The sequence below is a fragment of the Telmatherina bonti genome, assembly GCF_933228915.1.
Source record: "Telmatherina bonti genome assembly, chromosome: 3".
NCBI classification, from domain to species: domain Eukaryota; kingdom Metazoa; phylum Chordata; class Actinopteri; order Atheriniformes; family Telmatherinidae; genus Telmatherina; species Telmatherina bonti.
Window position 1 is genome coordinate 14,738,612 of NC_136621.1, and position 16,515 is coordinate 14,755,126.

At 38.9% G+C, this 16,515-nt stretch overlaps 1 protein-coding gene across 1 annotated transcript in view; it reads right to left on the minus strand.

Moving 5' to 3' along the window:
* Positions 1 to 4,448: 4,448 nt before the first annotated feature.
* The window catches only part of neurl1aa (neuralized E3 ubiquitin protein ligase 1Aa), a gene marked incomplete at its 3' end in the record, with an annotated part of 61,995 nt that continues 49,928 nt past the window's right edge, over positions 4,449 to 16,515 (minus strand). The window contains exons 5-6 of the mRNA XM_079264642.1: positions 6,125 to 6,274; positions 4,449 to 4,690 (exon numbers count right to left, since the gene is read on the minus strand). Of these exons, the coding sequence (XP_079120768.1) occupies positions 4,449 to 4,690; positions 6,125 to 6,274 (392 nt within the window). The remainder of the gene's footprint in view (positions 4,691 to 6,124; positions 6,275 to 16,515) is intronic.

Below are 16,515 nucleotides of genomic sequence, written 5' to 3' on the forward strand. Positions count from 1 at the left end.
CCAATCAGCACTCAGCACTGTTGAGCTTAATTTCTGTGACAGTTGTAGATATGATGCACAAATGTCTTTCCATCACATCTTTTCTTCTTTCTTCAGATTGCATCAATTATGCAACCTGATTTATGCACTGACTAAAAGCTTTGCTGGATCAAACGTTTCTATTTCCAGGTAAAGTCTTCAGATTTTTAGAATTGTTATGTTTTCTTTCATGCAATATGCAGCAACATGAAATTAATTCTTGACATTGTCTATAACAAGCTCACTTGCATTATAGCTGGGTTGGTGGAAGGACTTCCATGCATTTAACAGGAATCTTTCACCCATCATATCATATTTCCCTTTCACTATTGATTAGTTATACTGTAGTTAGAGAAACATACATCATGAGGTGTTTGACATTTTGCTATTCAGTGGCTTTGACTCATGTTATGTCAATAGGTGGGCCTTCATAAAACAACACACTCAAGATATGAAGGTGTCTCTGTCTCACCTTTAGATTATAGTGTGACATTTTGACAAAGTGGACAAAGAACCCAGTCTGACATTTACTGGTGAGACTGGGCTGTTTCCTACAAAGAATTGTAGATCCTGACAGGTCAGGCCAAAGTTTTACATTTTTAATTACGGGTAAAATAAGCACAGGTCTGGAGAAAGCTTCCCTTGTCAGATCAGAGAATCGTGTTTACGTTGATTAGTGTAGATGAGTTTTCATTGTATGATGAAGTTTGGAATTATTTCATTTATAAACAAAGCTTGTAAATAATAGAAATAAAATAAATATATAAATATAAAATAAAAATAAAAAAACAAACAAAATTGTTCTCTTTATGAGTCTTAAGTGAATTACCGGCTGCGATGCCGTAACAACACGTGTTGCATTTATTAACAACATGCTGTTGCTTCTGTGTTAATGCTTAACTAAACCATGTAACATTACAGGTGATGCATGTAAACATAAACCCAGTAATACTGGTTGTTGTGATCATGATGCTGGCCAGAAAATGCATTTCAATCATGTTTATTATTTTTCTGTTCATTGACCAGATTAGTTTATGCAATTATAAAAATATTTATATGAATTTTGTCGATGCTGTCCGCATCTAAAGCTTGTTTTTCTGCACATGCTTGACCAAAATGCACATTATGTCATTTAATTACAAGTCTGACAACTTCTGCTCAAACACATCTGGAAAGTTTATTAACCACAACCATCCGGCTTACACTGGGCAGAGCTCACAAACAAATGCCCACAGCTTCCAATGGAAAAAAAGAAGAACAAAACAATTTTGTGTGAAGCACCTCAGCTTCAGTGTAACAACAACGAAACTGAGCGTGTGCACACAGTTTTTCCAGCTGCTGGTTTCACTCTGGCAGCGTTCCACTCTGATGCCCGTCTGTGGTTGGTCCCGATGTTCACGCTGGGTGAACAAGAAACTCATGCATGACAAACAGATTTAAAGAAAGAAAGTTTAAATGTGCAGCCGTGTGACCGAGCGGACACAAAAGGAGCTCCATCCATGTAGAGAAGATGCAGAAGAAAGCAAAACACACTAGAAACAGAAGCAGTCCACACATCAGTGATGGACAAATAAATAATACAGGTTCAGTAACATTCAAGGAGCCTGTGGAGTGCTGTGGATGAGAGATAATAAAAACAGCATCATGCCAACTTATTAAAAGCTGAGTAAAAAATCATTTACAGGTGACCGGCTGCCAGATGGACTGTGTGTTGGGTTTTTAAATCCATGTGGTCCACAAGCGAATGAAGACAGGGCAATTTCATTTACACAAAAAAAGAAAAAAAATGTATCTAGGACTTCTGGATTTGGTCAGAGTGTCTGCACAAAATAAAAACACACCATAGTTAAGTCTCAGAGGGCAACGCTGGCCTAACATTTACAAGATTACAATCAGTAGCTTCTTAAAGTGACATTTATCATTACCATACTACCATGGCCTGACTATATAACCATAAGAGCTATAAATACAGAAGTGGGAAGTAATACAGGAGAACACACAAGATACAAAAAAAAGAACACCTGACATTCAGGGTGTTATAATAAAACCAAGAGTTTACATCTTACACCCCACAAGCAAAGCAGATTTTTGATTGTACTGCAATACTGTGTCTCTCTGCTGCAAAGCAGGAACAGCTAACAAACTCCGGATCTCAGGGTTTTTAATAAACAAGAAAAAGAATATAGAAGCATAATCAGTCCAGACAACTAACTTAAAAAAAAGGAAAGAAAAACCAGAAAGCACATAAAACATTTTCTTTTTAGTTCAAGCTATTGAAACATGTCTCTCTAAATACATAAGTTAACATTCAAATCTGAATAAACACTTCAAGCAGTAGCGGAATCAGACTGTAATGTGGGAGGAGGGATGTGTGAAACATCGCTGTCAGCAGCGAAGATCATAGCCCATTTCACTGAGTATCTACAAAAATATCAGCTTGTGGATGTTCTGTAATGAGCTATGGCTTTGTCTTGTTTTGCAGAGGGAGATGAAGATAATTCACACTAAAATTTGGATGGAAATCATACAAATACTCAACCTTTTTATTTCTTTTACTTTGCCCCTGAATTGTACGTCAAGGACCACTGCTGCTGGTGAATGTCCTGTCATAAATCATATACATTTTCATTTTCTTAGGTAAATACTGGAAATGAATTTCTACTACAAAAATAGCTTTGATTTGTGTGCTTGCTCTCCTCTGAGTTGAACTGCTGTGACAGTCGATGCCATACAGCAGCATTATTTGGTAATTGATCAGGGGTTTTGGAAAACACAGAACATGATGCATCCGCATGTGACGAATGAACCTCTGTGTGTTAAGGCAGGAGGCTGATGCCATGGCAACAATCCTTTAATGTTCTAATGGGAGCTATTTTTGAGGATTTGTCGATTTGACATGAGCACTCACAGTGTATTAGGTGAGATAATATAGGTAGAGTTTGGAAAAATAGTTTAAAAAAAATTGTTGCTGGCCCTGAGGAGTATTTAGATGATGTTTTTTTTCTTTGTTTTCTAATACACTTCCTGATTCTGTTTAAGACAGCAAAGCTGCAGAGCCCTGCAGGTTATTTTAAAATTCCCCTTTGCTAAATATCAAATATATCAATATATATCAATGTATACGTATTAATTTGTTTGCAAAATCTTTGTAGGGGGAAATTTTGCTCTGAATTTACAGAATATCACCTGAAGTCTCAGAAGGATGAAGTTAGCATGTGCAGCATTTTACATAAAAGACTGAAGGGGTCAATCTTGAATTCTTCCCTTGTTAAAATGGCAAGCTAAGGAAATCTAGAAGAAGTTAGCCTTATGCTAGCTCTGCCTAGCTGTTCAGCTTGTGGCCACTATAACCAGTGGGACTGGGGTAGCTAAGCTAGCTACTCTGCTAGGAGCTATAGGCAGTGGAACTGGGGTAGCTAAGCTAGCTACTCTGCTAGCAGCTATAGGCAGTGGGACTGGGGCAGCTAAGCTAGCAACTCTGCTAGCAGCTATAGGCAGACAGGATTGCCATGTTGAAAGATCTCAAATTCAAACCAAGCCATTTGTTCATGAAAGGTTTTGTTTATCATTAAAAAATGTATAACTTAGAGGAAAAGGAGATTTTTTTGGGGGGAGAAAACTGCTGGTGTAGGACTGTTTTCAACCTATTTGTCAGTGACTGGACAGTTTTGAGAGGTTGATGCTGATTTCAGTGCAACAAACCACACTGCAGAGCAAGCAGCTAGCTAGCACAACAATACAGCTACCGACATTTTCAATAAAACTACCAGAAAGGTACATTAGTTTATAAGTACAATAGGGGTTACAATCCTACTTAAAATACTCAGCACCGCTTCACCGAGTCTGAAAACACACCATTTACTGATAATCACAATAATTACCATCAATCCAACACCAACTTTTTCATTTAACTCCTCAGTAACACACAGACACAAGTTGTGACATACTGAGATGATTACCTGCTGCAGGTGTGCTATTAAAATCCTCCTGATGGCATATTTCAGAGCTTCAGTCATCCTCTAAAAGATGTTATTGAGACATTCAGCCCCAAAGAGACTTATTTGCTGCAGCACAAGTGGGCGATGGTCCCTAAATTACGCAACATGGCTCAACAAATTAAAGAACTTTTAGAAATGATTCAGCTTTTTTCTTCCTCTTTGAAAGTTTTAAACAATCCCAACAGAGAGCAAACACTTCTGGCATGCTCTCAGTGGCACTTCCTAACACTTTAAGCACCCCTTATGCATGGGGGGCATTGGCTCTAAAGAGAAAGACCCTTCCAAAGAAAAGGTACCAGTACATCAAATTACCAGCCAACAATGTTTATATGAAAATACCAATTCAGACTACCAGAGTTATGTTCCCTGAACTGTAACATTCTCTGTGGTTACAGCTGATGTTGGTAGGCCATGCATCTGACACAGGCTCCCTTATGTGCTGCGATAGGTCTTGATAATGTCTTTTATCTGTCTCCTGCAGATGGGACAGCAGGCGTTGGACATTTTCTTGAGTTTGAGGCCGCAGGTGTAGCACAAACACATGTGTCCACAGGCGTAGATGACTGTGTCCACTGCATTTTCGTAACAGATAGAGCACTCGTCAGACCACGGCCCTCGGCCTGATGGGAACGTAGGCGACTTGGGGAGGCTGACCGGTGAACTGGGGGTTGTTCCTGAAGCAAAAATGGAGATAAATGTTACACAGGGAGAGAAAGAAACCAATTTACTTCTTAATAGGACCTTTACATACCAGGACAGATGCTAATAAACAACACAAAGTTGCAAATAATTTGGAGATCAATTATCGATGTTTCTGTCTCTGCACACCAAGTGCGATGTGAAATTGTGAATAAATTGTAAAAATTCTTAAACAATCTAGCTAGGTGGATTCCACATCAAGCCACAACACCAGTGTGCTGATGCTGCAGAAGAAAAGACAAGAAGATTCACTGCATCCTATTCTAGAAATGATAGGAGAACTTGGAGAGTTTCATTGTTTAATCCAGGAGCTGAAGCTGGACTGCAGCCGCTTCAGCAGGGACTTTAGGATGTCTGTGGGACAGTTCGAGGATCTGCTTTAGCAGCTAGCCGCTTGCTTTAAGAAGCAGAGAAGATATAATAATAACGCTCGGCCATGATGATACAAAGTTTGAATGAAATAGCAGCAACAAAGTTACACCTGCATAGCTCATAACTGGTGATCTGTCAGTCATTGTGAATTGTGGGGCAGTGTTGAGTTATGTAGCTGACACCAGCAAAAGAAAACAAACCAGAAACAGGAAGATGGGCAGGAAGAAGACAACACAGAAACCGCCAAATTAAAAGCATCCAAAGAAGATGCACATGAAACTGAGTAAAAAACAAAACAAAACAAAAAAATCAAAACTTGTTCATTTTATTCTTGTACTTTTTGTGGTGTTTTGGATGGTTGTAAACTTTCTTAGCAGTGCATTAGCAGTGTCGAAATGCGGAAGTGAAATGATGTCATTGGAATCTAATAGCGTTTACATGAAAGACGAAAGTAGGACTATAACATATGGTGGAAATCACAGTATGGCTGGAAATGACCTGCTTGACAAAAATCTGCAATCTTCAAAGTACTTTACTAGTTTTACCTGTGCATTGCTGCCTTCAGATTCAATATGAGCTATTATTTTCCATGAAACTGTAAAAATTTCTCAGTTTTTTAAACACCTGACATGTTTATGTTTCACTGGGAATAAAATATGGATTAATGAGACTTACAAAACATTTAATTCTCTTCATAATTAATATCAAAAACTTTTTTTGGAGTTGGGGTTGCACTTAAACTGAAGTGAAACTCATGTTCCAGGTAGCTAAACCATGAAATGATATGCCATTTTGGTTTGTATTCTTTAGATTTTTTTTTAAGGACTGCGGCGTGACATGACAGCACGTGCCGGACATTTTTCTACATCCAGCTGCAGTTGGATGGCAAAATACTAGCTGTTTCTTTCTACTGCAAAATGACATCTGCTCTCTGTGCCACGTTGCCATAAAAATATCTTTCTATCCCTGTGGGGTTGTGAGGGGTTGATTCTCTGTCACTGCGGCTGTGATGAAGCTCCCTGCCTGGGTGAACTTACCCCCTGCTGAGCTGCAGTAAGCGGCTGTGCACAAGCCTCCGTTTAGGACTGGATCAGAGATGCCGCTTCCCAGGGCACTGGGGGTGTGTGGGGAGGAAGAAGGGGAGCTAGGGTTCGATGTTGCCCGTGGATCACCAAGGTGAGTGGAACCTGTCCAGAAAGGACAGAACCAAGAGGTTAGATAAATTCATTAAGTAACCAGTTGTGGGAAAATGGCCTAGAATCGGTCTTATGGAGGTTACAGGAGACAAATGATAATAGGAAAGTTGTTAAGGACCAAATGACAAATGGCCCAAATTAGAATGCAAAGATCTCAGGCTGGCTGAAAAGCCACAGTAGATCAAAACTGAAGAAATACTTTAAATTCACCTAGTGGCTTTTATTCAGCTTCATCGTTGCTGTGAAACAGCAGTGAGACTTAATAGCAACATTTACACCTCTTAGCTGCTGTCGACGTGTTAAATTCATCAAAGCTGAGAGAAGAATCACTTTTTTATTTGTGCAAATATTCATCACTACGAAGAGGTGTGTTTTGAAACAGAGTGGCTCGTGCCGTCCATTCTTTCCACATCCTGTTTGTACACCAGAGGGGACAGATGGGAATTCCAAGTCCAAGTTTAGGGAGCACATGATGGAATGCCAGTGATGCTTGGAAAGTCAGTCAGGTTGTCAGAAGCAATGTCCAAAACAGTGCTAAACATATGGCGTGATACTTGCATGATAGGAATTTATAAATCAAGGACACAATAAACGGTCAACTGTCCATCTCACCCACACAGAAGTATTACCGTGTTCTCTAAAATATTTTCAGTTCACTGGTTTCCTTGTACAATTAGTTCAGCTTGTTGGGAGAATCAAGCTATTAACATAAATCTTTGCCAAAAAAAACTGAGCATTAAAGCTTTATTGTATTCTAGATGTTGTCAGATTGCTGAGGCTCCAAGTCAACCAAAAGCAAACAGAAACCAATAAAAAAAAATGCAGCTAGAAAAGTTTTACTTTCACTTTAAACAACAACTACACATGATTGGATCAAAAGTTACTTTTCAAACAACATACAATCACAGGAAGTGGAGGAAACAGGATAATCAACACATTAAAATGCAAATTAGCTGTCTTGTAGAGCAAGCCTGTAATCATTCACAAAGAATGACCATCAAATGCTTTGTTGCTTCTCAGCACAAGTGCATATTACTTTAATTACCTTCCCCGAAGGTTAATGTAAAAAACCAGCACACTAACAAATGCATCAGAAGTCAGCTGCTGTGTGCACTTTAAATATGAAGCCAATCCAAGACCCTCTTCCTTTTCTTTCTTTTGACATTATGCCACCATATAAGGCATGTTAGTTTTCCTGGACAGCTGATGGGGTAAACATAATTCAATTCAGTTCAATTCAACTTTATTTATGTATGGCGCCACTTCGCAAAAATGTCATCTCGGGGCACTTCACAGACACATCAAGACTGTGAAAAAGAGTGTTCCGTGTTGACTCACCATCAACCGACCGGTAACACTGTGATAACGCCTCCACACCAACCCAGCAATCTGCCAGGATGCATCTACATCTGCAACCTCATCAGTCCCCATGACGGACTATTGCAGACTGCACCACACAACTATTTCCCTGTCGTGACATTATAAACATGTTCCTGATGCATGGTATTATTAAACAGCACCAGAATTTTTGTCTCAGCTGCTCATGTGGGTCTGTTTCATGTGGCTCTATGTGGAAATCTCTTGTTTTCATGTTGGGGGTTGCCCCAGTGATCTCAAACCCTCTGGTGCCAACAGGAATGTATGAGCGTGTTTTGTGCTCCGTGTGCAGTATGTAACATGATAGGTCATTTGTAGAAGTGGGAGAGAAAACAGTTTTAGCAAAGGCTCTCTGATGCATAGACCCCTTTAGAGACCTCACTGATAGTGTCATATTTACAGTTATGCTGGATTTGGCTACAAATTTAAGCCCAGTTTTGTCCCTCTCTGCTGTGCTTTAGCTCTGCTTCCAGATCAGATTGTTTTGCTTCACATAACCAGAGCTTGATTCATGTTATTAATCTATTTTCTTTCTTCTTTTGTGGATATTTAAGCAGATAACAAAAATGGAAAATTTGATTCTGATCTTCACATTTTTCATGGTTCTTGTAGTTGCTACAGTAAACAAACTGCTGGATTATACAGTTTTAAAGCTCTTCCTGTGGAGATTTAAAGCAAAGTTGTTTAATTTATAAAGTTGCTAACTGTCCCTGACAGAAACACTAAGGCTGAATTACAACACGTTGCCTGGGATGTTTACAATGCAGTTCTAGTTGGAGGTTTATACCTCATCTTGATAAAAATCGTCCATCCCCAAGATATTGTTTTCACCAGCAAATAAAAATGTTGTATTTCTTGCAAAAGTATCTTACTAAAAAAGATGTCAGGTTAGTATCTCATTAAAAAAGAGGAGTATGTTCTTAGTGCCAACGCTTCAGACTGCTGGTGGTTTAATGGTGCGAGGGATATTTCCTTTGCCCTCTGTGGTCCCCTTAAGACTGAAACGGCACAGGTTAAACACTACAACCTATCTGCGTTATGTGGCTAACCATCTTTATCACTCTATGACCGGGGCACCCAGCTCCGGTCCTTGAGGGCCACAATCCTGCATGTTTTCCATGTATCCTGTTCTAAAGCACCTGACTCCAACTTATCACTCATTGTGCAGAACTTTATTGACTGTTGGATCTATTTAATAGAAGCCAGGTGTGTTGGAACAGGGATACATGGAAAACCTGCACAGTGGTCCCTTCAGGACTGACTTTGGACACCCCTGCTGTATGACCACAGTGTACTATCTGCTGATGGCTACTTCTGGCAAGATAATGCACCATATTATAAAGCTCAAATAATTTCAATCTGATTTCTTTTGCAAAAAAAAACAAAAACAAAACAAAAAAAACTGCAGCAACTGTGTTATGCTACCATGTCAACATGGAGTAAATTCTCTGACGAATGTTTCCAATTCATTGTTGAATCTATGACACCAAGAATTAGGGCAGTTCTGAAGCAAAAAGGGCAATGTCTATGTCTATGTCTGTTTATATTGTACATTTATGAAGCCAAATCAAAGCAATACAGAAAAACAGGGACAACAAGCAAAAGGTATAACACAAAAACCTTGATAGGGTGTCAACACAGTACAAGCAAAGGGGACCTGGTAAATGGACCAGTGTATGTTGGTACACTTCTAACTAACTAACTAACTAACTAACTAACTAACTAACTAACTCCCCCATGGGGATGAATAAAGTATCTAACTGGCAAAGTGACTACAGCTGTTTTTCCCTTTCCTGGTCCTGCATGTTTTAGATGTTTCTGTATTTTAATACACCTAACTCAAATTCAATGTTAAATGCAAAGAACTTGATGAGAAGTTCAATTAACCAAGAAATCTGGACAGTCGTGCTTGAGGATGAGGATTGACAAACACTTATTTACAGACTATAAAAAACACAACAAACCTTGTCACACACTGATACTAGCTGACCTTTATGTGAGGCAGCCTGAGGCCCTTACTGTAAAATGAGTAGCTTGAGATCTATGCTGTCAAACCACCACCTTGTGAATGCCAATCAGTTCCAACTCACAAAGGTGTTGTTACACTCGTCAAATTTCACCTTTCATTGTATTACCAAAGCTTGATTGCCCTGGAGCACCAAAGCACGAGTGGTCCCTCTGCAGGACCAAATCCTCTCTCTCCCTGCCCATCTCTCGGTTAATCCCCCCCCCGGCAGTCGGCCACCTCCCTTGCCGGGCAGCTGAAACAGCAGGATCTGTGGTGCCCAGCTCTGATCCTGCCTGCTCACTGCCAGATTAAACTGACCATCATGAACAGCTGTTGCCTCTCTGTGGCCACATCTCTGCTGCTGCCGTCTAATCATCTGCCTGTCTGGCCATCTTTAGCATATAAGAGTGCATCTATGGAGAGATCCCCTTCCCTTTAAAGTATGGCAGGTATGCAGGGTATGTGATGAAGAAGGTGGGTGGGGTAGGGGATGGGGGCCTTGAAGAGAGTGCAACTGCTGGGAGCTTAGGTTTCAGAATCATATTAGTTTTCCCTAAACATTTTACAACCTGAAGGGAAGAGGTTAAAAAAAAAAAAAAAAAAAAAACTGAAAAATCTACTGCAAAAATCAGAAATGGGCAAAACACCCTTGCAAATGGTTTACGTTTGGGTTTGATTGCTGAAATGCAATCCTCAAACACAAACCGCTTCAATGTGGGGGAATTGTAATTGCAAGGAAGCACTTGTTCAGAGGCGCTATCGGGTGAAATGAACACTGCGATGATTTCTTTTACTGTGGATTCTCCAAAAAGATGAGAGGAAAGCACTCAGAAGACAGTAGTTTAAGGTCATGGCTTACCCTGCTGCATAAAATGTTAATGGTGTCTTTTTGTCTGCCGGAGATTTTATTTTTAAAGACAAAGGAGCTGTTTTGCAGGGAGGACACAGCCGTACATCCCTGACACACCAGGGGAATTATGGAGAATGTAGGTGTCTGTCACACAGATGTACAAATGCAAGACAAAAACACTTAAACTGAAAAGGAATTTAGAGCAAATTTCTTTGTAACAGGGTAGAAAAACCTCAATAGGAGCTTGTTTTAGAACAGAAATCACAAATTCTGGATCTCTTGGGCCAGTGTCTTGCAGGTTTTAGAAGTTTCTGTACTGCTAAACACATGTGAAACTGAAATGATTTGCTGATGACTTCTCAGCTTCTGTACAAGCCAACTTAACCTATTTATTGAATCAGGTGTCTTGAAAGAGGGAACTATATTTTGCCTTCAGGACCCTGGCCCAAGAGGTCCAGAGTGGTAATCTGTTTTAGAATTTTTTTTTTAAAGTCAGCAACCATGGCATAAGGATTTTCTACTGTTGTCACTTTTAAGGGTTATTGTTTTCATTTCTAATATTATAAGAATAATTTGATTATTTTGCGTTTTTGGTAACAAAAATGGCAGCTGGATCTCAGAAGAGAGCCACAAGGCTAAAGGTTGCACATAAAATTATGACCATTGACAGGTATTCTTCCAATGACACAAAAGTGACACCATATCTTTCAACTTTTGCCATCAGGCAAACATCTCAAATCCTCTTCCATCAAAAGAAAAAGACTTTAGAACAGCTTTTTCTACAGAAATATCTCTGCTCTGATTCAGACAAAAACTGCATAACTCAGGAAAATGTGAAATACAGTCTCATTGCATCATGATAAACTACTCTTTGCACATCTAATAATTGCTGGTTTCTGTCATATTTCAGGGTCCATCTGTGGTAATTTTTTCCATGCTCCACTTTTCTAATATTGACCATGCACACCCTGTTAAACCCATTAATACTGTATGTATCATGTTTAATAATTACGGTTTCTGAGAACTTTTGTGTCACTTTATGGTGAAAACTTGTCTTATAATCCATTTTCTTGATGAAATTAATCAGAATACATGATATATTTTGCCACATTTAATGCTGTCGCTACTTTACTTTTTTCAACTAGCAGTCTTGCTAGCCTACTGTTTGAATTAAACTGGATCGTTACTAGCTTAGTCAGCGCTGAGTAATGTGGATACTGAGGTACTCTTTTAGCATCTTTACAATTTATTTTCAGTTCTAATATGAAAATCTTGATTAACTGAATTGATGTAGTCCTTGAATCCCCTCACTGAAAACTAAAGAACATGATTTATATTACAGCTAAGCATATAACTAGATTAGCCCTGCTGCGTGGCTTCATGCTAACATTAGTTTATTAGCTGTGCATAAAAATAGTTGCGCTTGCACAAAAACAAAAGCATGTGCATTTAAATGTCAATATTTTAAACTGATTATTTATTAGGAAACTACTTTAAAACTGACTTGATACTGGTGTGGTGTTACTGGTATTCTATGTAGTTCTGGAAAGATATCGCTGTACTCCAGTGATCTGTCAGTCACTGAGGTGGCACCTGGAGTGTCCAGTTAGATTTCAGAGGTGGCCAGTGCTAGTCGACTCACCCTACTAGTCCTCTTCCCCCCCTTCCCTGATTCATGAAGGCCTCACCTCAAAACCTATAAATCTGCTATTGATGGTTTAACACTACATCATACATTTAAAGGTGACCTTGAGTCCATGTCTCAAATGTTTATGGCTATTCAGGTAGCAAAATGCTGATTTAATCAATATTAGAAAGTGTGATCAGTCAAATATTTTGTGATAGCTGATCCTCATGTTTTTTTTTTTTTTTTTTTTTTTTTTTCAGAAAACAAGATTAAAGAGTTATATTGAAATGACGTTCTTTTGGAACAAAATAAGCCCGTCAAGTGTCACAGGAAACAAATGAAATTTAGGTAACTGACATGACCCTAAATTTATACACAAAACTGCTGTAAGGGTTATGTAATAATACTAGAGTTGACTGCCCTTTGGCCTACCTGAGAGAGATTATTTCTATACAGATGACTGGTGGAGTTGCATTAATGCTATAATAATAGCTAAAATGATGAAAATGATCATAAAAATGTGCCAAACCTGAAGGAAAAGGCTTAATGTGAGCAGAAGAGCAGCTAAGGCCATGGATAGAAGAGATGAGAAGGACAGAAGAGCAAGGCAGCAGTGCACAAGCATGTGGGTAGTGGGACGCTTCACTTGAGCATTAGCGCGTTGACATTTTAATGGAATCTATAATACATATGAAGTGGGTCACTAGATGAGTGTTCTATTTCCACCCCACAAGGCACAAGGTCCCTTCAACATATCTCTCTTTCAGAGCCCTGCAGTTGGCTCTTCTGCTTTCTGCTTGTTTTGTTGGAGGAAAGAAACCACTGTTAGTCCCTTAAATCAGTAGGTGACACAAACCGTGCACAGATTCAGATTGGTGTCAGACTAAACCTCCCACAGAGGTCAGCGGTTTGTTCACTCTGTCCATCCATCAGCAAAACGGTTTGATTTTGTGTCAGCAACCATTTCTGTCAAAGGACTGGACGGATTGTGAAATCTGATTTCTATATTGATTAGAATACAAATCTGGAAGGCAAACAGTAGTTGGATTGCTTATGCTGCATTCTGTTTAACCCCTTGATGTCGGGTGCTGCAAATCTACCTACGATCAGGCCTGCGTTTATCTCATTTATGTTTTTCTAACCAATTTATTTATCCACTTGCTTATACTGCCTAATTTATGTATTGTCTTTTCATTTTATTTATTTATTATCTATATGTTTTTAATGAAAATGTCAAACAGCAGCTACATTTTCTCATATATATATATATATATATATATATATATATATATATATATATATATATATATATATATATATATATATATATATATATATATATATATATGTGTATTTATTTATTTATTTTTTAGCAAATAAAGTAACTCAATAACCAGTTACCAACCAGCCAAGTTTTTTTTTTTTTATTGACATCTGTTTTCTTTGTAAACATCAGTTCATTTGTATTTTTCTTTAGCTGCATTTTGTTCATACAGTAGCTCATAAACAATACCACAAAGCTGGTGGATGGATGATACATCATGGGTCATCTGAGATGAAAGGTCCAGGGGTCAAACAGAGATCCTAACCAACAACGACAGTAAGAATCTGGCACAGAACAAAAGGAAAAAGCAAGAAAACTGGGAAAACCAGGATGCTGAAACTGAAAGAAGATCATTACAGGTAAGGAGCAGGTGTGGCGATCAGGATCAGGTGTGACAGGGGAGCAGAAGGTAAACACATAAGAACACATGAGGGGATTAAAGGCCACAAAATGTAACAGGAGGCAAAACCAGCTGCAATGTCAACTAAGCCAGTGTACAAACACTTCAAGTACAAGGAACACAGAACAACAGGGCCAAAAAAAAATTAGAAAAATCCAGGAATCCAAACCTGAATTTAAGGAGGCTGAATCCAAAAACTAAACTAAACTAACAGCATATTTGTAAATAGAGAGAGATGACGTTAAGATGTCTAATTGGTCTGGATGGTATAACCTTTCTACTCTACCTGCATGTCAAACAAGTTTCTAGTGACCACAAACCTTCGCTTACATAAATTTACCAAAATAAGGAGCATCTTGCCTCAGAGTGATGCACAAACTAGTCCATGTATTTTTCACTCAGATTGGACTACGGCCATTGTTCTGTCGCAAAAATGTTCTAAAAAAGCCTCCAGCTGATCCAAACTGCAGCATCTGATTAGATTTAGCAGCATATTTCTCCAGTTTAACCTTTTCTTCACGGGCTTTCTGTTAAATCCAGACTAGAATTTGAAATTCCTCTCCTCACATATAAAGTACTTAGTGACCAAGATCAGTTAGATCTTAAAGATCTCAGAGTTCCAGGTTTTCCCAGCAGAACACTTCTCTCTCAGACTGCACGTACTAGAGGTTCTATAAGTAGAATCGGAGGCAGAAGCTTGTAGGTTATCAGACCCCTCTCTGAGAAAAGAACTTCCAGTTTGGCTTTAGGAAGGACACACCCTCTTTACCTTTAGGATCAGGCTGTAAACTTTCTATTATGATAAAGGTAAAGGTAAAGGCTAATTTGGTGACTCTTGGTCATTCATTTGGTTATGATCCCATGGACTTGGGCTACTGGGAACGTACCATGAAGCACTACGCACTTCTTTCATTTTTCTCTATTTGTTCTCCATGTATAAATATATTGATTGATTCACTTCCGCTGTTGTTTTTCTTTCTCAGCAGGTATCCCTGGCTTAAAGTCATGATACTTGTGGACCCCTCTTCTCTGTCCTCTCCAACTCTAATCAAATGACTGCTCTTTCTGGTTCTGCTGTTTTTATTTCTTCCTATTAAAACTGAGTTTTCATTACCTCAACTGTGTCATTTTGCATATCAGCAAGGAGGATTACATAAAAGAGAAGATTCACTGCAATCTTCAGGTTTATTTAGATTGACAATCAGCTTTTATGATAGTTTATATGAGCAATTATAATAAATTGGACTAATGTAGATTATACAATGCAGGGGTCACCAACTCAGGTCTTCAAGAGCTACCATCCTGCAAGTTTTACTGTTTCCTCGCTGCAGCACACCTCAACCAAATCAATGGTTTATTAACAGGCAGGTGCAGAAGGTGACATCCAGTTGTTGGAGAACCTTTTCATTTTAATCAAGTGTGTTGTACCAGGACGGCAGGATGGCACCCTAATATAACAGGGGTCACAAACTCCGGTCCTTGAGGGCTACCAACCTGCAGGTTTTAGTGTTTGAAATAAATTCATTAGGATTTATTTAAGTTTGATCATAACTGTGACTCAGTCAATTGTACTAAATTGGAAAACTTGTCTTGAGATGACTTTGTTTTGACTAAAACTGAATTGAAATTAATTGATAGAACCCATAGACAGCAAAAGACCAAATAAAACCTGGGAAAAATAACTTCAACATACTAAGAGCAGGACTTGAATTCATAAAACTGAAAACCATAATGGCTGCTTCTATACCCAGTTGTGGTACCCTCACTTGACAGCAGTAATTGTAAAACCTTTCAACATGCTGTTATACTTATATAAATTTATCTTTTTTCTGCTTTAAATCACTACATGCAACCACTCACCCGCACACTCACTCTTACAGCATAACCATTTAACCCAACATGCATGTTTTTGGACAGTTGGAGGAAGCCGGAGTACCCAGAGAGAAGCCACACGGTGAGAACATGCAAACTCCACACAGAAAGGCCACTATTAGAGTCTCTCTCCCAGCTGAGGATTGCTGTGAGGCCACAGTGCTGGCCACTATGCCGCTGTGCAGCCCAACATGCTTCTTCTTTATATTTAAATACATTTAAGTTAGGCTATGAAAAGATGGAAAATAATTTCCTTTGCATTTGTTTGAACATTAAAACAAGTGACAAAATGACAGATTTAAGTTTTTATCTAAAAAACAAACAAAACATGCATGTTAGTGAGTATGTCCACACTGGGATATGGAGTAACACTAATAAGACAATCACCGTGACCATTGACAGAACTGATGCAGCATTGATTTTATCCACACTGCCATGACCTTATTCAGGCTTTTATGCATTTGAGTGAGGCTTTTTCTGTTCAAGAGGTCCTTTATTTCATGCTTTGCTGTCGAGACAACTGTGTTATTGTAGGTCAGTGGGACGGATCGCACTAAACTAAAAGTGTGGTCAGTTCTGTTTCAACTAAAGTTCAAAGTTACTACACATTTATGAATTCAAATCATCTTGTAGACAATCCCCTCTGCAGTGGGAATTCCACGATGGGCTATGATCAGGAGATGAGCTTCAGACCCTTTCATTGTTCTGTGGTTCCTGTTTCCAAATGCTGCCAAAGCTTTCTATTTTCAGTAAAATGGGAAACCAGGTGGCTTG